Source organism: Macrobrachium rosenbergii, chromosome 3 (genome assembly GCF_040412425.1).
Source record: "Macrobrachium rosenbergii isolate ZJJX-2024 chromosome 3, ASM4041242v1, whole genome shotgun sequence".
Lineage (NCBI taxonomy): Eukaryota > Metazoa > Arthropoda > Malacostraca > Decapoda > Palaemonidae > Macrobrachium > Macrobrachium rosenbergii.
The window spans coordinates 73,488,278-73,514,320 of NC_089743.1; the positions used below are offsets into that span (position 1 = coordinate 73,488,278).

Sequence of the window (26,043 nt, forward strand, 5' to 3'; positions counted from 1 at the left end):
ATATTGTATGTATATATATATATATATATGTGTGTGTGTATTATGTACGTATATATATATTTATGTGTGTGTGTGTATATATACACACACACACAGTTGTGAGATAAGCAAATAAGCGGTGCATAGATTCGAGTGGTTGATATTTTATGCTTCAAAGTTCATTGGTGATAGTAAAAAGAACTCACAAAAAGTTTAGAAAGAATTGAATTGTTTGGGAAAGAATTGAAATGGCAAAGGAATTGTAGTGATGATGCTGAATGTACATGTACAAAAAAACTGTTGAAGCTGTTGAGAAATGGTTTATACACATGGATGTTGTATAAGAAGTGAAAGGGTGAGAAATGTGTTAGTTCTCAGGTGTAATAAAAATGTTAGTGCAGGTGAAAAGATGAATCAGATTTTTTAGATGGTTGGTTCGTGTGGAGAGAATGCGGAACGATAGACTGGTGAAGAGTGTATAATTCAGAAGTATTGGAAGGAGGAAGAAGAGATAGGCTTCGAAAGCACTGAATAGATGGTGTGGAATAGATATTCAAAAGGAAGAGGTCTAACATCCAGGAAGCAAGAACATGAGTGCAAGATTTAAATGGGACAGAGTGTTTTTGCTCACCACTGACGAGCTGTGAGCGTATATTGGGAAACGGCTATTGTTATGGAAATTTAGTGCATTGTGAGTCTGTCCTTAATTCGGCAGTTAAAGCATGAATGTGTCAGTGACTCTTATTTGGGAGGGGGGAGACTATGGTCAACCCTAAACAAAGTAAAGGTGACTAATATAGATACACTGTATATCTTATAAACGCATCAAATAAGTTTGTTTAGGTCTGACACGTCCGAGACTTAAGTATTTAATTATTATGTTCTACTCCGTATTCATTCATTAGTGCAGTTTTGGAGAAGTAAGTGCATGATAAAAAAATTTCTGTATAACGAATATCTCTTAGCTAACGACATTAATTTTTTTCAGGTATGTTCATGAAGACTCGTTCTTACCTGTTACTATTAATTGTTACTTTGGGAATTGTTGTAGAGAGATTTTGACATGAATGCCACCACTTCACAGTTTTGTTACATGCGTCAATCTTTGCTTTCCTCAGTCTTTCAGCCTTCATAACATCCACTTTAGAATGTGAAACTACAGGCCTTCCCTTCCGCTCCCAGACTAATTTAACCTGGTCTTTTTCAAGAGTCAGGTTGGCCTCATTGTCTTTGGCACAAATGCTCTGATTAACAAATCCAAAGCTCGAAAAGGAGACTCTACTCATAATTTTCTTATTTCACAGTTATATTATGATTTTGTATGTCTTATTGTATATTCCAGCTAGGAATTTATAATAAAAGGAGCATCCGTGTGGCCATCTGTAATAGCTAGGTCATCTCTGATGTGCTCTACCTCTGAAGTGTGCTTTAGCCTCTGTACCATGACCCCCATTGCTTGGGTGCAAGCTCCCTTGTCCTATAGTACTGTACAAACAAGCACTTTTTCTTGTCTTTTGTCGTTTTATTTCCCTTTTTACAATAGTCCGTGAAAGTGTCTTGGTAGAATTATCTGAAAATGTCTTGTTTCTTACTTGATATTTTTCTTGTTCTCTACTTTCTCATTCCATATTTACTATCTTCCCGTTTTCTTTATTGATTTTATGTTGAGTCGTTTTATTTTATATTGCCATGTTTTAAGCCTTTAATCCTCTTTGGCGATACTGAATTGAACGCTGGCCCTGCAGTTCATTGTAGTAAAGATACTGTAATGAAACTTCCGAGGCCGTATTACAAATTTTTTCTACCCTTGGCGTCAGGTTTACAGTTATAATGTGGTATTTATATCCGTAACTTCTTTTTCTGGAATTAAGGCTTAGCCATTATTGTACGTGCGCATTATAAAGGAGGGCCTCCTACTGTTCATCAGGAATTTCTAATGTGACTTCTCTGGGCTTCTATTACAAAGATTTTAGGTAATATTGTAATGCATCATGGGTTTAGAGTCTGTCGCAACCCCAGTATGGATGATTTATATTTGAGTGTCTTTTCGATGAAATGTGCTTGGCCCAATCCCTCGTCCAAAATGGCACCATTTGTTTTCGCTGGTGACTGCAGTGCTAAGCTCTGAGAAAGCAAGGCATTGTTCGGTAAGCTTCATATATCTGCAGTATTGACTTAATGCCACACCTACCAAACTCTCAATGACTGTTCTCAACGCATATCCTCTTTCATACTTTATGCCTCGTCTTAAGAGTTAGTGACTCTCGCTCATGATTCTCTTGAAGCCCCACGTTGTCCTAATTTCTTGTACGAGAAGTCTTCCATCCTTTTATTGTAGTACTTTAGTATGGGCTTCCTAACGAGGTTTTTAATGCTGTTTAGGAGAATCGGTAAGAAAGCTTGAACACGCTGATTACTATTGCCGTAGTTTTTCTGGCCTATTTCGTTTTTTATGCGTGTTCACAACCCCAGAGGAGGAGGCTGTTGTTAATATCTTTGTGCGTTTATTTTTTTTACGTCGTTAATACTAATACTGATAATCATAATCTATTTTAGCTTTTTCTGTATTTATTATTTTATTTAGTTTCTCTGCCTGCTATTATCTACCAAATATTCATATATATTTTTCATTTCTGCAGCAAATTATCATGGGTTTGGTGGACCCCTCACAGTGGATGATAAGAAGTGGTATTCACCCATCTTACATGGATTTTTGGCTGCTGGTCAGATGCTGGGGTACAAAATTATTGACGCCAATGGCCCTGAACAAATAGGTAAGGCACGGAGTTTTATAGTGCAAATTTCAAAGTTATTTTATGTTAAATAGATGTAGCTCTTTTAAATAATTTTAAGAGACACAGAATTGTCTGGAAAAACAATTGCTATACTTGACTTGACGTAATTCCATTTGTAGTTCAAGAGTATTTACTGGTTAAGGAATAATATAATTAAATGTATTTCATTTTTACTACAGCTCATCTTAATTTCCTTAAGTATGCAGCTTTTAGATTATGATTTTTCTTTATCGGGCGAAAATATGCGTTATCGTGGTAGAATGCCAAGAAAATCTTAATTTTGAAGTGTGAAATCTGACGTATGCAATTACGAATTTTTGAATGGCATTTAATTTAGTTGTTTCTGTAAGCTGCTGCAAAAAGTACATACAACTGAGTTTTTCTTTACTATGCTATGCGTAGTTGCCACACAGTCTAGCTTTTCTGGAGAACAATACATACTGACTCCAGAGCCAATAAAAAATGTAATTGTTAAACTGAAATTCACTAGTCTTGTACCTTCTCTAGGGGAACTGGTGAGTAAAAGGAAAATAAGCCTCGAGGTCTGCGCATATAAAGCAATGCAGAATGGATACTATTCTCTAGACAAGTCTTATATAGTTGTGGGCCCTTTCACGCGGAAAATTTGGGTCCTCACAAGAATGAGAACGCCTCGTAATTTTCGAAAGTAATGCACGTTAATTGCTTTGTGTGTATGGAGCTCATTCTTTCGGTGGATACACTCGAACCATTCTATAGACGCATGGAAGTTCCCTTCAGGTATACTGCTGTGGCTTTTGTGAATCTGATGGCAGCAATGCGTAAATTATGGTCGGGTGCTCTGCATTCTTCTTTTGCTTAGATAACACAGACGAGTGGCGAAAAGTTTGCTTAATGCCATATAATGTCGCAATAAAACTTCATGTTGTGCCGTCATGTGTGACTTTAAAAATGAATGTTGGTTTGCATTTTTCAAATATTTAACGGATTTTTTCATGTTTCATCGTTTTAGTAAAGCAAATAGATAGACTTTTACAAGTGTGTCTTCGAGGCATAGAAACAAGCAGGAAATAGTAATTGAACAAACTTAAATATAATAAAGTGAATACCTAAGTCACGCTTTGGGGTCTGAAAAGGGAAGAATACGTCATTTCAAGTCGACTTCAGCACTGGATATAAAAAATAGTCTCATAATTTCCGAGTTACTCCTATGTAAGACCTCCGAACTTATGTAGGACATGGTGCCCAGAAAACTAATACTGGTACTTTTCCTTCTCTAGTTTTCATTCCCTTGAGACTCTTAGTCAGCAATCTCACCTCATAGGACGATATTGCTTGCAATTTAAAGTAGCGTTGGTGAGGTTATTCTCGTTTCAATTCTCTTAATCAGCCATTTGTACACACCTGTCACATAGCTGCTTCGAGGAATCGCATCAAAGTTCCTTTGATTTTTTAATTTACTGAAACACAATAGAAAGCTCAAATATCAGAATGATATTTTACCACTCGGAATGATCATGATATGAAAAAATGCAGGCCATTTCTTACTGAAAGGCGTAACTTTAAAAATACTTAACGACTCATAATCTGACCTGTTATTTTGCGTCAATAAATTTTTTTTTTTTTGGCATCAGTGTTGTAAGAACATCTATTCACTCTAGACGATAACATTTTTGGCATAATACTAAAAGTATATATAAACATACATACACGTACTAACACAGTGTACAAGCATAGTTTGCGGTTAGCTGAGAATTGCACAATAATAATACACACCGGTAGATTAATTCTGGATTTATTCCATTTCTCACAAAAATTCCATATCACATACACATGCATGAAAATGTATGTGTGTATATAGTATATATATATATATATATATATATATATATATATATATATATTATATATATATATATATATATATATATATATAGAGAGAGAGAGAGAGAGAGAGAGAGAGAGAGAGAGAGAGAGAGAGAGAGAGAGAGAGAGAGAGATATATATATATGAAGTTTTGTCGCTTACATACTGGAGACTTTTGCACTCCCATTTATTGGGTTTCACAAATATCACTCCAATAATAAATTCACTATACGCCGGGAGTATCTTACACAGAAGGGGAAGTATAATCAATAAATGCATCTGCCCCTGCCAGGATTCGAACTGGAGTCCTTGGCTTGAATACAGTTTGATCATTCGGCTGTCAAGAGAGATGCAAGTTGACATTGACTTTGCTGTACATATTCCTGTCGAATTCAGGCGCTGTACATGGAATCAATTTCTAACTTTTGATGGTTAGTTTTCATACATACGAGAAAATTTAGTACACGGTCAAAAAGTGCCTTTTATTGTATGCTCGATTTCTTCAGCGTTACAATAAATCAGGAGTTTTTGAGAATGATGGAGCCGAGATCATTCGTTGAAAGAAAAATTCTCCTTTCGCATTAGAAAGTTTCTTGCAGCTTCAAATCAGAATGATGAAACGAATAAGTTATCGGTATTATCTTAAGTGGTAATGTTCTTACTTAGTTGTACACAGAAAACTGAGCTATTTATAAATTTTAAAAATTGTGATTTAAGATTAAAATAAGGGAGAAATCGGAGGAGACAGGCTCTTCACTAACTCTAGGCTAGAGTACTACTACTTAAAGATGGTGATATACGAAATTTTAAAGTAAATTATTTCTCGAAATGATAAAATATCATACATGTATGTGAAGAAGATAAACACAATGTTATGAAATTTACTTGTTACAGAGAAACCGAAGAAATGAGGTGAGTGAGCAGCTGACTATCAAGCCCTAGTGTTTGATTCACTTAGGAACAAAGTTACAGCCAGTGCAGTAACTGCGCATGCGCATTTTAGCCGTGTTCCTAGTACGGTATGATTGCGTTTACCTCACTCAGACACTCACACCTGTGGTCAGAAGTGTACGAGTAGGACAAGGACCTGCAGTTGCCAGTTGTCCGTTCACTGTCATGATATCTCAGTTCCCACTTTCCGGAACTCTTATACTCAGGTTAGGTTACAATTCTCAATTTTTAGCATTAATATCATCTATGCTCAACTTCACTGCTCCAAATTCTTGTAGAATAGATGCGTGTCTTGCATTCCGTGTAAACACTTGTTCACCTGTTAAATTTTTGCCCAATGTTCACCGAAATCCTCCGAAGAAGGCAGGTGTAGCACTTGGCCGTTATTAAGCATTGCCAGGACCAGAGAGTATCATGTGCTCTGATTATTGTTCAAGATAAAGTGGTGCGGTTATATTATTATTTAGCCAGAGAAATGCCCTTACGGAGAGGAGGGAAATACTGGGTTTAATTTTTTGTCAACGCAGTTGTCAGATTTACATAATTTATATCTTGTATATTTCTTTCGGATCATGTGAAGATTAGCGAACCCACTCGCAGCAGGGTTCGCTGTTCTTTACAAGAATATTATTGGGTTCGTTATTCTTTGCAGGGGAATAATCGGGTTCGTTGTTCTAGACATGAACACTTTGGCAGCAGACATTGATCCCCCAGGGGCTAGTACTAAACAAGGCGAAATACATTTCATCCCCCAGGGCTAGTATTAAACATGGCGAAACAGTATAGATGAATCACGGTTTCGCTGTGTGGAATTGGTTTTCAGACCGGAAAGGGTGGCCATTCTTTACATGGGGATCATTGGGTTCGCTGTTCTTGACATGGAGATGTTGGGTTCGCTAATCTAGACATGAGCCATTCTTTAGTTTTATTTTTAAAAAATGTAACTGAAACCCGGTATTTGTTGATCATATTGTAAACTGCATTAATGTTATTGTGTTTGTGCGAGAACTATGTTGTCAACATTTTGAGCATGACCAGAAAAACATGAATTTATTTTCCCCGCAGGATTTAGCGTCCCGGAGATGACAATTCGTGATGGATGGCGTTGGTCTACTGCCGAGGCATACTTGAGACCGGCAGCCCATAGGGAAAATCTTCACGTTGTTCTCAATGCGCATGTGTACAATGTAAGGGATATTTTTGTTATTTAATATGTTTTTAAGAATCTGAGAGACGTACAGTTAAATAGAATGTCTCATAGGATTTTATACAAATATTGGTAAAAATGAAAATAATTTGTATTCTGTGGGAATCTGTCTTTAAAATTTAAATGTCACCATTGCCTCAAAAGAAATTGCAGTATTATATCAGTATATTTTTGCTTGACGTTAAGGTCAAAAATTACTCCCATCACTTGACTTATTACAAACAGAGTTCACATTATCCGACCTTTTTTCAGGTAATATTCAACGAGTATAAACAAGCTATTGGCGTCCGCTTCGAACATCATCGCAGGGTAATAACAAATTTAGTTTAATTTAGTGTACAAATTTACTAGCGAAGGGTATAATAGCCAGCATTTGTAACAGGTGAGTCCATTCTGCAATGGAACAATAATAACATGTTGCATCATCGTATATATATTACATACAGGCTGAAAATAATCAACGGGCCAACGAGCGTAGGCTGAGAACGTATTTTGGGCAAGGCTGGTGGTTAGGACGACAAATAAGTCGTTAACATATTTTTCATTTGTCTTTGATGCGTGCGAAAAGCTACTGGTATGTGTTATGACGTTAAGAAACAGTTATTTAACAAAGGTGTGGACGCACCCTTAGGGCAATCAGAACCAAAATTTGCTGTTGTTGGGCACGTTTCTGTGTGTGTGTGTGTGTGTGTGTGTGTGTGTGGTGTTTTAAACGACTGTTAAAACAACTTAAAAACTTAATCGTATCAAGTTTTTTGTTGTATTTATTCTTTATTTGTGTATTCTCCATTAATATTCACACAGTTCGTGTAGGTTGACTTAACGTAAATCTCTCTCTCTCTCATTTTACTGGCATGTAAAAATCCAAATATTGCATTATTGTCATTATTATTATTCTCATAAAAAATTCTCTCCTTTAGATCATTCTTTGTGAATGTACATGGTCGTAAAATAAGTTTTTTCTATTATTGAACAGACTCGTATCGCCATCGCAAAACATGAGGTGATTCTTTCCGGAGGGGCAGTAGGATCTCCGCACATGCTCATGTTATCCGGAGTAGGCCCGGCCAAACATCTGCAGGAGTATGGAGTAAGTAGCTTGTGGTTTTTGTTTTTATTCACCCAAACTTATCCTTCCTATCTTTGGTATTATTATTTGAAGGGTTGCGCTGGCTTCTACAACGGCAAAAACGCTTTTGTTTTTCATCCCGGATTGTCGAGGTCTAAATTGTAGCGTTAGTACTTTTGGGGTGTCAGTACTTATTCACCCAACATTTTCAGTACGAAAGTCTAACAATGTTAATTTTCTATGGGCCTGCGGTCTTTTAGTATTATTATTTGAAGGCTACTCAGTCCTCTACAAGGGCATCCTTTTTATTCAGAGGCCCGGGGATGTACGGTATGTATTATAAAATGAACGTCTATACGGTATGTACGTGTATGGGTCATTCTAGCTCAAATGACCTATCTCGGAATTCGACAGATAACTGTAATTTTGAGCTTAAATAAACCTGATATTATTCTTCGGGGCAGGAATGTTTAGATTAATCCAGTACCTTAACTTTCCGTACGTGAGTTTGAATTCCTTGCGGTTAGATTGGGTCTCTTCGTTTGCTCCTCCGCTTAGAGTCAGGGCTCGTAGTAATGAACGTATCCATAGGAGAAGGAGAAAGTTGATTAGTTAGAGGTTTGTGTGGTTATTATAAACAAACACATATATATATATATAGTATATATATATATATATATATATATATATATATATATATATATATATATATATATATTGTATATTGTGTGGGAGTATATATATATATATATATATATATATATACATATATATATATATATATATATATATATACATATATATATATATACATATATATACATATATATATATATATATATATATATATATATATATATATTGTGTAGATATATATATATATATATATATATATATATATATATATATATGTGTGTATACATGCATGCTTGCATGTATGTATGTATGTATGTAGGTACCATCCTGTTTAAAATGAGGTCCTGTTATTAACTCCTCTATTAATGAACAGTTCAGTTGTGCAAATGATAGAGTTTTATATTTATATATACTTATAATTTTGTGTAAATGTATATATAGTACATATATATATATATATATATATATATATATATATATTATATATATATATATATATATATATATATATATATAAATATATATATATATATATATATATATATATATATATATATATGTATATATATATATATATATATATACAATAACATAGGTTTCAATATGTTGAGAAACTCGATAGATGTAGGTAATTCACGCGAGTCATTAGCAGAGTGGATGGTTATATTAATGGTTAAAATGCTGTTAGCCTGTATTGTTTTTATAAACAATGCAGTACCTGCACCAGTGGGTCGAGGGTCACCCACTGTTAATGCGTCGTTTGACTCGCTTAAACTGTTCTAAACCATATGAGGTTTAATTCGGCGAAATTAGGTCATGAGTCAGTCCAGATTATCAAAACAAGCTACAGTTGAAAGTACATTATGGCAATAATTGCTGCGATCTTTCTTGTAATTAAAATTATACCTCACTATTGGAAGTAACTTTTTTTATTTATTGGTAAATTATTTCTTTTGACGGTGAATGTTGCTTGAGTTTTTATATTACAAGTATATCTTTGAACCTAGTGGTTTTATGGATTCTTAGGTTTTCCGTATACGATGAGTATTCGTTGTTGTCATTCGTATATTTTCGTAAGGTAAACTTGAAAGTTTAGGAAAATCGTGTCAAGAATTCTTGGGCCACGATGGGAATAACTCAATTTGTTCACACTTCAGACCTGGTATAGCATGAATATTATTACTTACTTTTGTTTAATCTTAGCAGCTGACAGATTTGTGGCTGTGCAAAATGTTGAGTCGTATCCCTTTCCTAAGGAAAGACATTATCACGATGTTTCTTAGATGCAAAGGCTTCACGAGCATATTTATAAAAGAAAGTTTCCATAAAACTTAGCTGTTGGAGAAAATTAATCCACACAAGACGAGCAAATGCAGATAATTAAGTAGGCTTTAGACGATGAGTCAGTAACTGGCTATCTACGGACCAAATTACTCAAAGGATCATTTTACAAAAAAAAAGTATATTTTATGAGTGAGATTGTAATGATAAAAACGTTGGGTTTCCAGTTCATGCCGTCTATAGTCACCCTCCCAAGTATATCAGTCCCGTTAATTATGTGTGTCATAAGTAAAGGATATTCATTCAGCACTTGCATAATGAAAAATAATAAAAAAAAAAGATTGTTGATTGGTGTTGGCGATGATTTCCTTCACATCTTAGGAAGGGAGTGAAAAGAGAATTTTGAAAGTTAAAATGGTTTACTTCCGCGTCTTAATCTTCAAGTTATTTGATCATGATCACTATGGTAGGGAAAGGGTGTCATCTGTAATATTCAGTCTTGCAAGATACAGAAGGGACAGGCTTTTGTAAACGGTGCGTGTGATGTAGTGTTGTTATATGAAAGTTACAAATCTTGTAATGTGAATGCAACTACAGGTAACAAACATTGGTTTACCCACCTTCAAATAAAGGAGTTTTTAAGCTCCCGTAAAGATAAGTCCAGATGATGCGTTTTTTCGTTCGATTTTCCGGATGCCTTTGACGTATTCGACAGCGCACATAGCACATGCGATTGCGCATGCGTTTTTTTTTTTTTTCTCGGAAATCGACGAGGCATACGACAACGCTAGGCTCTCCACCGGTGATGGGTCACGCGCGTTTTTTTTTTTTAATTTTTTACCCTGAAAGCTATTGTTGAAGTAAATCTAATTGCAAGTCATTTGACAGCAAAGAATTAACTATTAATTTTATTGAAGATTACCAAAACCGAGGTTTTGGGAAAATTATTTAAAAAGGCTATTCTAACAAGCTACTGAGAGGAGATGCCTTTCAAAAACTTAGTGAAAAATATGCAACAAATGTCACATTGTAAATCTGGTAAAATGGGCGTTTTTTGTTCTGTTAAACATTCCTTCATCCATAATCTTTTTTGCTTTCATTCTCTGCTGCTTAAAAACATTATTAATAATTAACATGGCACAAACCCTGCACAAACAAAGGGAACCACCCACATCACTGCAAATTCAAAATAGCGAAGTGTGTCGGTAAGATGCTGTACTGCGTTTACGTTCCTCATTTGTCTTTCATCTTTCGCATACGATTTTAATGCAGAATGCATACGCTTAGCGAGTGGTAAAACGCATCGTTTGGACTTACCCTAACTATGATTTTGCCCTTCCTTGCGGTTCCTAATCTAGCGAAAATTGCTTCTAATAGAGAAGTAACAGATTCTTTGTTGTAAGCCATTTAAAGTCACCGAGTCAGTATCACCATCCACATCTACCTTGGTTATTTTAGGGATGTCTCATGTTTGTCTTTTATAGTTTATAATTTTGGTTAATGTTTATTTGTCCTAAATGCCTTTAGATAGATATTTGTTCCCTACCGGCGGCAAACCATACCCATAAGTGGAGAATATGGCTTTGTGTTTAGCTGGACGGTTGAATTAATGTAGTTACAAGGCGAGTCATACAGTACCGCTGATGAGATGGTACGGATTCCGGCAAAGTTCCCAGCAAGTAAACTGCCAGTTGATCTTTGAACCACATTGTATCTGCTTCTGCTTTCGTCATCTGCTGAATAAGCATAGCCGAGTTTACAATCCTTTATTTCATTGTTTTTTCTGTTTGTTTTTTGTGTATTTTTTCCGGTTTTGCGTCGCTGTTGGTGTGTTTTTCTCCTTCATGGAGAATAAACAAGAGCAACGTAGGTGTGAACGGTCTGGGATAGCCTCGTGGCCATTTTATGTCTCTTACATCTGTAGAACCAGATGAGTATTGTTCATATTGTCGGGGTAAAGTCTGTGTCTGTTCTTCCCCTTGTGAGGAATGTGGGGATTGGGCTTTTCAGTTGGAACGTTTAATAGGAGGAAAAGAAAGGACAAGAGCATATGCCGTTGTCATCGGGGAGTTTTACTCCGTCATTGACATCATGGATTTAACGGGGTCCTTTCCTCCATCGTTTTCTATTTCCTTGCCACCTTCTGAGAATTAATTCTCCACTCAAAAAAATTTATCATTCCTTGTCTGATAGCATTGTCTCTGGGGTTGATGTTTCTTTTTACAATGTTTTCCTCCTCTGACAATGGTGACAAATTTTCTTCTGTTGATTATCTTAAGAAAATTTGGCCAAAACTGAATGTCCCAGGTAGCCCATACCTCTCTATTTTTCTTAGTTTGATGGAGACGAAGAACAAATAACCTTCTTTCTCTAACTCATCTGTAAAGAAAGGTTCAGATGATGGTAATGCTCCTGCCGAGTCCACAGCTCACTCAAATGCTTACGGTAAATAGGCAGCATGAGCAATCAGTTGAAGTTCTTCCTGCTGATCTTCATCCAAATGAGCCTACCTCTGTGAGTAGGTCAGAAATTGGAATCCTTAGGAGTCCATTTATTCAGCAAGAGAAAAGTCTTCCCATATTCTGGAACATCTCCAGATGGAGTTAAAACGTTTTCAAGAGGTTTATTACATTCATTTGTGAGCTTTATAATCTGGGGAGGGTGACTTCCACTACTTGCTGTCCTATGGTCTTGTCTGCATAGTTGGTTATGAGTAGCCCCCTTGAGGTGGATCTGTCAGTAAAGCTTCCTTCATCACAGTTTGTATGTGGTGTATTGGAGGAGGAGAACAACTTGGTTTGTAGAGCTGGTAGTTCTATTGCCTCCAGCAGATCATGCAAACTCCTTCCCCATCTGCTTTCAAGACAGAGATTCTGGGTTCTGGAGGATGCTTCAGTTTGTTAATCAGTCTGTCAACTTAAGCCTTACCCTTGAGCAACTTTTTCAGAAAGTGTAGCATTAAGTTCTTCAGAAACAAATGTCTTACAATGTATAACTATGTCTGCAGTTTAAAAAGTTTCTTAGCTAGATCTTTGGCTTAACTCATTGACAAACTTCTCAGTGACTGGTCTTGCAACACCGAAGAAAAGACTGTTTAGATGGCTATTAGTGTCTGGAGGAAGGGACCCCTCACATTTCTGGCCTATCAGTGTTAGAACCAGTGGAACAAGTCTCTGTTGACAACTCGCTAGTCCTTCATAACAGTTCAGTGATAGGTTCCTGTCGTTTTTTTTTTTTCCTAAGAAAAGTGTGGTCAAGCAGTTGAGTTAAAAAGAGAGAATTCTTAAGACTGTCCTAAACCAAGCTGTGTCATTTAAACCGGTGGGTAAGTTCTTGGGGTCCTAGATCACTGATTACATCAAGACCCCCTTCCAATACAACAAGAAAACCTGCCTACCAAAAGCCAAGACAATCTATGCAAGTTTTGACTTATAAGAAGACTGGCGAGGCTTCCCAGTCATTTCATCCTTCCCAGCCCTTTCAGCCTCCAGTTTCAGCCCTGCTTAGAAGAAGGAAAATTAATTTGGAGGTTACTTCTGGAGAGATTGCCAATCCTTCTCCTTTTCTGCCATGAATAAGGGGTTGCCTTTCTCAGGTTAGGGCCATATGACAGCAACTGGGAATGGAGTCCTGGGTTGGGTGGTATCTGTGTTTTAAGACAGTTACAGGATACCATTCATGGGCTGCTGTACTCAAGCAGTCCCTTTCCATTTCCATTCTTACAGTCCTCAATCCCAGAATGGCCTCCCTGACAGATCAGGTAAGGATGACATCTGAGAAAGATGCTTCTGCAGCCCAGTGGAGAAAGCAGCTGGAGGATGGAGACCAGTAATCTACTTTTCCTTCTTGAACAAGTTTACTCAGACTCCATTCAAGATGAACACCCCCAGGTCCGTGTCAACTAATGTCAGAGAGGAAGACTTCATGCTTTCAATAGATCTTCAGGATGCTTACTTTCAGATACCAATTCGTTAAGATTCTAGGAAATTCTGACACTTTGTTTGGGAGGGACGGTCCTCCAGTTCAAAATACTTGGTTTTGGACTTTCTACAGCTCCTCAATTTTTCACAAGTGTGTTCAAGTTGAGTTTAGGCTTAGACCTATTCAAGAGGTGTTCTTCAGTGGAGGTACAGTACTCATTGATTGGTTAATCCTAGTCTTGTCAAGATCTGCCGTAAGACAGGGATCGGTTCTTGACCTTTGCAAGACTAGGTTGTAGAGATGAGATGAGTAAGAGACAGCGCTCGGGTCCTTACTGATTTATTGTCACAAATTCCTGACTAGACATTGGCTTCTGTGAACGGAAAGGTAGCATCTAACATCAGAGCAAGAAAGGCATAATTTTATGTTCAGGTGTTTCTGACATTGGAAAATAGTTAAGAATTCTATGTACAAAATAGGGAGAATTCTCCATTACATCTGGTTCTAAAGCTTGAAACGTTTTACATTTACTGGTGGTTTTGGTTTTACAAATGATATGCTGAAAGTTCCTGAAAATACATGAAAATCACTGCTTCAGTTGTCTGTTTTTGATTTGTGTTTTCTGGGGAAAAGTGATGGTCTGCAGTAGGTCAAGCTTGCTGTTGTGGACGGCGGATGCCTGGAGGACCCCAGCGAGAGCTCTACAGTACTCCCCCACCAAAAAGAGACTAATGATGGAGGTGTACCGTCATCTGGGATGTATGCTGGTTTCAGCCTGTCTTGCTGCGTCTACCAGCATGTCACGGGCTTTCAGGAAATCTGCTCCTAGTAGTGCGATTGTGACGTCTGCTGTGATGAATGTCCAACTGTATGGTTGTGCCGTTGAGTGATAATTTCATAGTTCTTTTTCCATACATTTGAGTGGGGCACCACTGGCAGTAGACAACTGGAGATTGTTGGGGGTGGGGTTGAGGAGTTCATGCAGGTTGGCTGGAAAGAATGACTTACATGTGCCCATGTTGACATGTGCCCATGTTGACAAGGAACTGTGTTGGACATGTCATCTATGACTTAAAAACATGTGGAGTGTTTTCACTTATGTCTGGAAGAAAGACAGCGAAAAGTAGACTCAGTTTTCCTTTATGAGGCAATCAGTCTGCCCATCACTGACGGTTAGTTGCAGTGGCCCTCTTGCACACTTTTGATAGCAGGCAGCTGTTCTCACATTTTTGGGCCTCACTCCCAAAGCTCCAATGGAGGAAACATAGGCCCTTCAGACGTTCTTGTTTTTGGGTCCTATGTTTGTTTGTTCTCCTTCCTGTAGTTTCGGAAGCAGTGTATGGGAGTGGCAGGGCCCTCTGGCTTGCCGTCCAGTTCTGTGTTACTTTGCTGCTGTGGTTGTGGGTTGGCTGCTGCCTGCTGCCTGCTGCTACAGGTGGTTGAGTGGGTTCGGCGATGTCCATGCCATGAATCCGTGTCTACCGCTCTCAGAATCTTCGTCGGCGGGCATGGTTGATGCGTTGGGTATCACTGCGACTGTTTAGCATGGCAACTTCATCAGGAGGACCTCTCTCACACAAGGTCTAGCATTGTTTCTGGTCGATCATCTGTGGTGGAGATCATTATTAGTCATCATGAAGCTTTGTAGATGTGTGATACGCGGTCTCTATCGCTGATCCTATGTTGCCTAGGAATTTCCTAGCTTTGAGGGCAGGGGGCATGCTGAAGGATGACCTCAGTTGTGCTTTCAACGTCTTGTATGTGACTGGGGTTTGTTGTTTGGCTAGCCATTCTGCGATTTGTTCGATGACGTCATCCAGCAGGAACTCGAGGACAACGTCAGCTTGACTTGATGACGCTGTGATCTTCTTGGATCTGAGGATGGTCTCCGCGCTGAAAAACCAGGCCTCTGGGTTGTGCATCGTGAATAGAGGCAGGTGGATGGATGGTCACCAGTGTAGAAACAGGATTAGTAAGAGACAGCATCCAGGTCCTTACCAATTTGTCACAAATTTCTGACTAGACATGGGCTTCCGCAAACAGAAAGGTGGCATCTAACATCAGAGCAAGAAAGGCATAATTTTATGGTCAAGTGTGTTTTCTAATACCTGGATAGTAGTTAACAATTCTTAGTGCAAAAAAAGAATTTCCATTACGTATGGTTCGAAAGCTTGAAATCTCTTACATTTACAGATGGTTTTGGTTTTACAAATGATACACTCAAAGTTCTTGAAAACACATGAAAATCACTGCTTCAGATGTCCGTCTTTGATTTGTGTATTCTGGGGAAAAGCGATGGTCTGCAGTAGATCAAGCTTCTTGTTGTGGACGGCAGATGCCTAGAGGGCCCCAGTGGGGGTCCCTACAAGGTACTGTGATAAATTGGAAGAACTCTAACCTTGTTCTAAAACAGAAATAATATATGGGAATGCTTCTGGTTTCAACTAGGCTGAAGGTATTTCTAGCAGACTCCGGCATAATCAAGCTCAGAGAAGTAGCAAGAACCTTCCTCTCTCAACAAGAGAAATCACCTCAGCTCCGGCAGCCTATTCTCAGTCCTTTCATCTCTAGGGAATTTTGCACCTCAAGGTATTGTCATCGCCAATTTCATCAATGTTAACTGGAAAGGTTTTTGTCAGTTCACCTTCATTGACCATCCCATCTTGCTCTACTGAATGAGGTGGTGAGAGATCTCCAGTAGTGGCTAACCAAACATCTTCAGAGGGCACTCTGAGGGTTGGTCAGAGCTTTATTTGTTTTGGCCACGAATTTGTAGCCAGAACTGAGAAACCTTCCATTCTGATCGTAGATTCGAGACACTATAGATCCCATCCTTCTAAGATTTTGTTGGTGGCAACCCAAATTAGATGCTTATTTCCCCTGTGAAGAGGACCTGTGCATTCAGACCAGAATACAGGAAACTTTACATTGGTACTGGTAAATGTAGAAAGGGGTTAACTTGGAAAACTATCTCCCTCTGGCTTTGTGAGGTCATTCAAAAAGCCATACAAAACATCACTGGATGAGTCCTCTTGTCCCATCTCGTTTTAGAGGTCATGAAATCAGTGGCACTGACCTTTCACTGGCTCTCCATAAGAACTTCTTGGTTTTCCAGATAATGATGGCAACAGTTTTGTATAGGCAGACTTCCTTTACCCCCATTCTATCTGAGGGACATCACCTCACAGGTCCTTGGACATCTTTTCCGTAAGACTTTTGTTGGCTGCTCGTTTTGGACAGTAAAAGGTCTTGTCTGAGTATGCCACCTAGTTCAGTTTGGAAGTGCAAATGTGTGTGTGTGTGTGTGTGTGTGTGTGTGTGTGTGTGTGTGTGTGTGTGTGTGTGTTTGAATCCCTTCCTTCCCATTGCTTTTGGTGCATTTGCTGGGCCAAAGTACACTGAACGTCAGATAGATACAGGCGAGTAAATAATGGGCAATCAGCTCTTATTAGCCTTGAATGTATCTCCTATAGTCTATCTAAAAAAAGTGGGTACGTGGCTTGATAGTCAATTCTGACTCATTAATTTCCATTTGCTATTTGGATTTTCTTGCTTTCCAGATTTCATCAAGTAATAATAGTCACTGTGTCTTGCATACTGACACATCACTTCTTGTGTGATTCTGTGGAAATTTGTAAGTTTTTTTCGAGAGTTCCTATCTGTCCAGGACTTGACTTCTCTGATCTCTTTCTCACCAGAGTAGTCAAGTTTTTTGTGTGGATAATGTTTCTTGTAGACACTTTTCCCAAGAATATTCTCTTGTAGGTGGACCCACTCACCTGGAAAATGTCTTCTCTTTAAAAGCATTAATATGTATCCAAGCCCGAACAATACCAAATTTTTTAAAGTAATTTTTCCTAAGTATACAAACCAAAGCCTTTTAATGTACTTTATATCCCACGTCTGCTACTCCACTTAATCCTTCATACAGAAAATCAAATGGTGATTTACAAGGGGGTCACTTTGATGAAAACTACATTGCACTGAGCGGTTTAGCCATGCACAAAATATACCCTCCACTTAAAAGGCTGTCGTTAGTAAACTTAGGAAAAACACAAATTATTTTGACATTTGATAAGTTTTTGTTTTCTTAAATATTTAAAAATTTTTGCTTTTTACTTCCTGGGCCAACTTACTGAATGATTTGGGTGTCTTGTGCTCATAAGTATTTTCTAATTATCTTTGCTGGAACTTTTCTCAGTAATGCCACTCATTGCTCAGTAGCGTCAATCATTCCTCTGTGTGTATTTACATGCAAGTGGTATATTGCTCTAGATGGTTTCTTAGTATTTTCTTTGGCGATTTACGTCAAAACGCACATTTTGTTTTAAAATCTTGCATTAATAGTAGCGAGTTGAGCTCAGTTAGGGTTTGGCGTTACCCTATCAAGTGGAGATTTTAGATGTTTTGACTGCCATATTAAGTAAGCCTTGTCGCTTGTTAATTTATTCGGTTGTCATTATGTTCGTGTAATTTTATAGCATTCTTATTATTCCCAGTCTTAACTATTCCCATCCGTGAATGATTTATTTTCACCACTTTCAGTTTTCTTAAGTCTCTCTTTATCAGTCCTTTCCTCTCCGTTTAATCTCTTTACATCCTTCATTTTCATAATGCTCATTGCTTTGGGCAGAATATCTTCACTCTTGTCTCTAGCCAGGTAGAACTGGTTAATTCTCAATGATAGCTATGTCTTGCGGTACTCTTCTTGGGAAAGTTTCAACATTTTTGGTAAAGATTCGCAGTTTTCAGTTTTTTTTAAAGAAAGTCAGACAATTCAGAATACCCTTTATTGCATCGCCTGCAATATCTATTCATTCTAAGTCTTCTACTATTAACTCTTGTATTCCTGTACTGAGTACTACAATAAGGTCTAGCAGTTTTTGTTATTAGCATTTCGCCATTATCTGAGTATTTTTGGAGTCTGTTTGCTTAAGGAAAGAAAATGCAGTTCATTTGGAGTGATTTCTTATCAATACTGAATGATTATCTGGTAAGACATTACTCTTTTAAACATATTTGACGAACTATTGATGCGTTATTGTTTCGGTAATATATTTATTTTTCTGTAACGCATTCAACAGATAATAAACTGACGTTCATCTAATCTCAATGTTAAACAAGAAAGTGCAGAGTAACGTGTTGTATTTTATAAAAGTAATATGTATTTACAGAACTTCTTTAATGTTGCTGGAATTTCTTTTTGATCGATTTCTATCAACGTTTGGCAACGGTTTGAATCCAGTGTACCAATTCTTAACAGCCTTGCGTACCAACTTTGAATTTTAGAAGTGCTGCATTCATATCAACGATGAGTGATACTAGGTAAATTGATAGGATATAAATAAACTATTTTAAGTTTATTAATCGGTTGAATGAATTTGATGGAAATCCAATTATAATCGTAAAAAAAAAAAAAAAGTTCCGTGCGTGAGGACAATGGAGAGCGGACGTGATCGACTAGTACTTTCGCATATTGAGCGAAACATAGCTGTCGTTTTTATTGGAAGTGTTTGTGCTGCTCATGGAAAACCATTGTTACAAAATATGCTCTGTGAAATTGCGGTATGGTTAACTAAATGGAACGCTGATGTTCTCACTTGTAAATCTGATAAAGGGAAACACAGGGACTACATAGGATGTGAATGTGATGGTCCTAGGTATGTTTTTCAAACGGTTTCAGTTTTGACGATATCAGGAAATTAAATTGGCTCTGTCCAAATTGTTTTCATACAGGGCATTTACTGGTAGATAAATGATTAACATGAACTATATATGTGCATTTAAGTTAAGAGGTAGATTTTGGAAAACATATATGATGACACAAATTAGCGGCTTTGTAAATTTATCGGATTGTCATTTAAAATTGATAGTCTTGTGAATAAATTAAATATGGTTTATGAAAAATTGATAATCTCATAGGAGACTTGATTAATAGAAACTGCTATGAAGATTATGACTGCTGCTAATGTAGAGAAATAACTTTTGTTGATGACAAGGTGTAGACAGACTTCAGAAAAAATCACCGAGAAAAAAATTAAGGTTGATAACACTTGGAATCTTATTAGATCCTTAAATTTTTGTGATGGAAGTTGTAATCCATATTATGCTTATCTTGCCAGTTTAGTCCTAAGTGTATGGCCCAGTTTATTCCGGAATTTGTACAGTTGTTTTGTCCAGTTTGCTACAAGATAGTGGGGGGATAAAGTTCACATGACGACATAAAATTCTGTTTCACCATTAACAACATCAAGAACACAAGTGAGGAGTTAAAGATGTTTAGTTAATTAAAACATCTAAACTAAAGCTAAATGAAAATAAAACATTTTATAGTTGATGAAAAGATGATAGTCAGGAAGAAAACTAAATTAAAGCATCTTGGTTGCACTCAGATAAGTATTAATAGTAATCTGATTCAGGTAACTAATTGTCCGTGACTTAGATGTGAAAACTGTAATTTGTCTACCCAGATCTTGTTGTACTGTTAATTAAAAGTTTAAATGGACTTCCCATGAGAGAACAATTTAGTAGTTAGTCTAATTTATCATAGTTTTCTAAATTGGTTTCAATGTCAGCTCATAGGGATCTTGAAAAAATTTTTTAGAGATCAAAATTTGATGTTTTTTACACTCTCCTTTTTATTTGTTTATAAATGGTTTGTTTAGATTTTTTTAAATATTTTCCAACTTGGTTTTTTCTCCTTTATTTGTTAAAAATTTTAAGGGAAAAAAAAGGAATGCTCTTTATTTTAACTTCTTGGGAATTTTATCATTTTGTTCTGTTAATTCTTTGTGTCTGCACTTTCTCCACGTATTTTCTGCTTGCATTGTCTAACTATTTTATTTCATTGCTAAACCGTAAAAGGGGTTTTTTCCACTGCTTTCACGTGATACGATGTTAAGTGTCTTATTTTCAACACGTCCATTGGTGAGCTTTACCTTGTTGCTTTAGAAATCATTTACGTAGCTCTTTGTAAATTTAAGTAGTCCAATTGCTGCCTCTTTTTGTTAAAGTAACCATTTTTACGATAACAGGACAGGCCACAGTCATTCGCAGCTACTAAGTCTTTCTCCAGTTCTTTATTGATGTCAGTTATGAAATTGAACATGTGACCATATCTTGACCTAGGTTCAGATTTACGTTGTTTAATAGTCTTATTAATTAACATATGTATTTAGATAGGCCTTTTTTTGTTATAGAAGGCAGATTTATTAGTGTCTGGTGTCAATACAGCGCTGTTATTGGACGTTTTGCTATTAAACGACTGTAACTCGAGGTAAAAGAAATAAAAACTCAGAGAGTATATAACCTTTTTCGTCTTTCCAGCTTTAATGAGAGAGAGAGAGAGAGAGAGAGAGAGAGAGAGAGAGAGAGAGAGAGAGAATATCGCTTCCGTTTAATTTTTCATCTATTTTTTTTCCACGTGATTACGGAAGCGGAACAAATGACCCCTAAGATGATTTCGGAGACTGGTCCAGTTGCACCAGTTACATAAGTTAGCTTTTTGTCTCTCGTCGGTTGCGTCACTTGAAAGTCTCTGTCATTTGCGAGTATTCAATTAAGTTATTCAAGCATCCTGATTGTTGCGTAGAAATGGAACCATAGCACAGATGCTTGGATGACAATATGTACATTATCTATATATATATATATATATATATATATATATATATATATATATATATATATACAGTATATATAATACAGTATATTATATATATATATGTGTGTATGTATAGTATATATATATATATATATATATATATATATATATATATATATATATATATATATATATATGTATATATATTTATATATATATATATATATATATATATATATATATGTATAGTATATATATATATATATATATTTATATATATTATATATATATATACATATATAAGAAAGAGAAGCAACAAATTTTCCCTTCCCGATAAAAATCACCATTTATTCTCTGTTTTATCTTTTTTTCATGCATTGATTCCATTTCTGATTTTTTTTTATTCAAGGACTTTTCTAACTGTTGTAATCTATTCCTTTGTCATTTGTAGAGAAAACTTGATTTTATCTTTGAACTGGCGTAGACAGTGTAAAAACTGAACAGTCTCATATTGCTCGAAATTCACATAAGCGGAAACTGCTAATTCCATTATTCATTCTAAGTGGCAGACACACACAAACAGGTTCCAGTATCTAGACCGGCCTTTAAACGTATGAAACTCGATTTGCTGAACCAGCTAGTCCACCCATTAAGAAGAAAATAGTTTTTAGAGTCCGGTTAATTTAAGCGCCCATTAGCTTTTTTTATTATTATTTTTTTCCTATTGTCTATAGCAGAAGAAGAAGAAGTTAATTACGGTTTCTAAAAGCTTGCTGGTCTTTATACGACGGGTCTGTGGTGTTGATCAAATTAAAATAGGAAGATTTAGCCCAAAGATTCTCCAGTAAGTGTTACTCCTTTGGCCCTAAAAAGAAATTTCATTAATCAATATATCAACAACTGTCGAAATGTTTTGCGAATTAACGTACAGAGAATGACTGACCATAACAGATGGGATATTATAGTCCTTTAGCTGAGAACCTACACCTCCGTTCCTAGGGATTTGTGGAAACTTTCTTTTTTTCCTGTTCGCTTATATTTAAATTCAGAAACTGTCTGTATGGGTCTGGATTTTGGTGGTTGTTTGCGAAATAGCCAAAATTTGAAAGAATTTCAGAAAAAAAATGTTTCCCAGATAAGTATTCCATGTGGTTTTATAAGGAAAAGACGAATATGGATAAATCGTGTATGGATTAAAATGTTCTAAGGTATGCTGAATTCCATATTCTCTAGAGTCTAGACCGTCGAACGTGCTGCATGTAACAGTGTTGATTGTTGTATATAAAAACGAAATCGTCATAATGCAATTTGACTTCGGAAATTAATCGTACCTGTTTAGAGAGAATGTATTATTTTCGTGTGCTCTCTCGCTTTATCAGTGGATAGATAGCATCCTACAACGGTAGTACTGTATTCTAGAAACCCCATTTTATATTGATATACAGCATCCTACAACGATAATACTGTATTTTAGAACCCCATTTTATATAGATATACAGCATCCTACAACGATAATACTGTATTTTAGAACCCCATTTTATATAGATACACAGCATCCTACAACGATACTGTATTCTAGAAACCCATTTTCTATAGATATTGTAAGAGGTGCAAAAAAACGAGCAGGTAAAAGAGGACTGCTAATTTATTCACGATCCAGGCGGTTTATAACTTTATATAGCGGCAGACTGGCGTCGAGCCGCGGAATACAATGTAAAAATAGACAGAAGTGAAATTGGATACAATCTTGATGCCTGTGAAAGAAGAAATGCAAGATACACAATTGACAACAGGTGAACAAAATACATACACAGTTTAATTGATTGAAATCGCGTGACCTGGCACGTCAGGCGTGACTAATTGTATAGGCGAAGAAAATGGGACGCCACCATAGAAAACTTGCTCAGCGGAGACTTAAGCGAATGACACGCTCGATGGAGACTCTCGCTGACGACTCTGTAGGTGGCTTTACAATATTAGACAGCATCCTACAACAATAATACTTTTTCTAGAAACCCCATTTTCTATAGACATTATTAAGTTATATTTAGTTTATGGTGAGGGAGTTTACAGTTTCGATAAAAAAAAAAAAAATAATTGTCTCTGAAGGTATAAATTTTATTACGGCATAACTTTCGTTACCCCGTCCTGTTTATCTTAGTTGTAGAGGACAAATAAATTGACTTTGTGAAGATTTTAAGGTTCATAGGGAATATAAAAGGCATAGTGAGCCAAGCCCTGGTATATTTGTTATCAATCTGCTAAATTTTTCAGTTGGTCAGGATGGCTAAACTTGACACAAAGCAAGTGTAGGTAATAGGCTACATATACACATTATATTCCTCACAATTGTAATCGTAGCAGATACATAGTCCGAAAAATAGTTATTGGTTTTCAAGTAGTTATTTTTTTAAGAAATAGTTTGTTGTGGTTGCTTTAATGAAAGCTTATATCATATGGCAAAATGGGTAGAGATTTGGAAATGGTATTGTTAAATTAGGTAATTTCATGCTAAATGTCCTTACATGGCTTTCAATAAAAAAGGGAGAATATAGATGTACTATATTAAGTATGGATTACGATGTTTTAGGGTATGTCCAGTTGTCCAGTTGATAGTTTTGTGGATTTCAACAAACCTGCAAAGTCACACCACACGGCGCCAGGATAGTGTTTCGGCGGCGCCTGGATTAACCTAACTTGAGGTATTCCATTTTAAGTCTCCAGAAGGACTTCAGCTCAATTAGTCACGCTTCAAAACGCCATTGTCGCATTTTAATCATTTTTACTTTTGCTCACATGAACAAACCCACTCTGTATGTTTTGTATTGTAATTTGTACAAAATCATCTTGACAAACAGTCTGATCAGTCGGCCGCTACAGAACAGTAACTTACCTGCCTCGTTTCTTTGAAAAAACCCAGTTACAAACAGTCTGATACAGAACAGGAAACTAGTTACCCACAAAATTCCCAAGGGGTCCCTTGGTTGGCTCACTGTCTATCTACCAATTGTAGCATGTGTGTGATTTTTTCAAGTTTTGAGAAATGCCAAAGAGAAGGCGGAGAACAAGAAACATTGCGAAGCGATAGTAGATGGAAGCGTGTGTGTTACGAGTGTTTTGGGCAGCCTCAGACTAGTCAAAGGAAAAGGTTTGTTGGAAAGAGGATTGAGAAATGCAACTAAGTAATGCATTTGCATATGTTAATTTTTATCTGCACATGCAGTAGTAACCTCTGCTATTTGATTTCTACAAGCGGTAGTTTTACTGGTTGATATTTACTTTGTTAGTTTTGACCTTGACACCAGTGGAGCATCCCCAGTGAATATGAATCGTATGAAGAAGCTTAAATAAAAATATTAACAATTTTTTGTCCGTTTCCTCCTTCTCGGTGCGTTGAAGGTTTTCCACTGCTGTTAAGAGGACTACCTGGAACTTACTTCATTAGGCTCATGCGTCAGCCATTATGATAAAAAACTGTATTCTTGATACTGTGCTGAACAGATTTTGTTGAATTACCCACTGAATAACATTGTGAATAATTGTGGAAAGTTAATGTTGACCTTTATGAGCAAAGATGTGTATTGTATATAGACAGTTTTTCATGAGACTTTTTCTAATTGAGACAGTTTTTCATGAAACTTTTTCTAATTGCTATCATCCAGGTCTGAGTTAGTGCCCAACATTAATAAACTGGTTGCTGTCCAGCAGGATAGCCTACCCTCTTAAGTCTTCCATAAATGTTAGCAGTAACTGTTCTGCCAGAGAAAATAGGCTTGTGATGAGATTTTTTTTTTTTTTTTTGCCAAAAGTAAGATACAGTTATTATATACTATAAGTATAGACATTCATTTCAGTGAACCCCTTCTGCATTACATTAGTTAAGTTTTCCTGAATGTGGAAGAAAATGTCTTCCAGTGGTGCATTGATATTATAAAAGAATTATGGTTATTTAGGATTTCTAATGAGATCATTCCAATAAGAGTAAACAACCTTTGTGACTTGGATCTTTGGTGTAGTTTCCCAGGAAGAATTCACAAACTGAGTAGATGCAGCAGTTATCCAAAAGCAAAGATTTTCCTTGGGTTATTATGCACATATATTTAGGTATGAATAATATATTCCAGAAGGAAAGAGAGAGAGAAAATTACTACCATTATTTAACAACATGACCCACCTGCACAGATTCCTGTCATAGCTGATGTACCAGGCGTTGGCCAGAACTTCCAAGACCATGTATCCATCTTTGGCCTTACTTGGACAACAGATCCTGGTCACTCCATCAACATGTTAACATTTGCTAGTCCATCTGCTATCAGGGATTACATTTTCGACAGGGAAGGTAAGAGTTATTTTTTCTGATGTGCCAGCTTGACACTGAAAAACTGGATGATATTAATTTCACAAGATTTCACCAGTCAAAATATTTGTCTGCTAAATTGTTGTCCAAGGTACAGTAATAAGCACAGTGAGGTATTTTGAAAAAACTACCTTAACATAATGCTATTTACTATCTTAAATGTTCAATATAACACTGAAATGCTCTTATATTGCACAGGACCTTTTGCATCACCTATTGCCATTGAAGCCCACGCCTGGATTGAATCTGATGAAGGAGATCCTTACTGGCCAGAACTTCAGTTTCTGTTCATAGCAGGAACTGCTACACTAGACAAAGGCCTTGGTATCCCAGAAATTATTGGTTATGACAAAAAGGTATGTAACTTCTTTTTTAGTGTATGAATTTGTTCTAAATTTA

General features: G+C 36.6%; 1 protein-coding gene across 1 annotated transcript in view; it reads left to right on the plus strand.

Moving 5' to 3' along the window:
* LOC136825780 (glucose dehydrogenase [FAD, quinone]-like) overlaps positions 1-26,043 on the plus strand; it is a 144,005-nt gene that overhangs the window by 93,424 nt on the left and 24,538 nt on the right. Inside the window, exons 6-11 of the mRNA XM_067082646.1 lie at positions 2,619-2,753; positions 6,636-6,757; positions 7,030-7,086; positions 7,754-7,867; positions 25,470-25,626; positions 25,843-26,000. Of these exons, the coding sequence (XP_066938747.1) occupies positions 2,619-2,753; positions 6,636-6,757; positions 7,030-7,086; positions 7,754-7,867; positions 25,470-25,626; positions 25,843-26,000 (743 nt within the window). The remainder of the gene's footprint in view (positions 1-2,618; positions 2,754-6,635; positions 6,758-7,029; positions 7,087-7,753; positions 7,868-25,469; positions 25,627-25,842; positions 26,001-26,043) is intronic.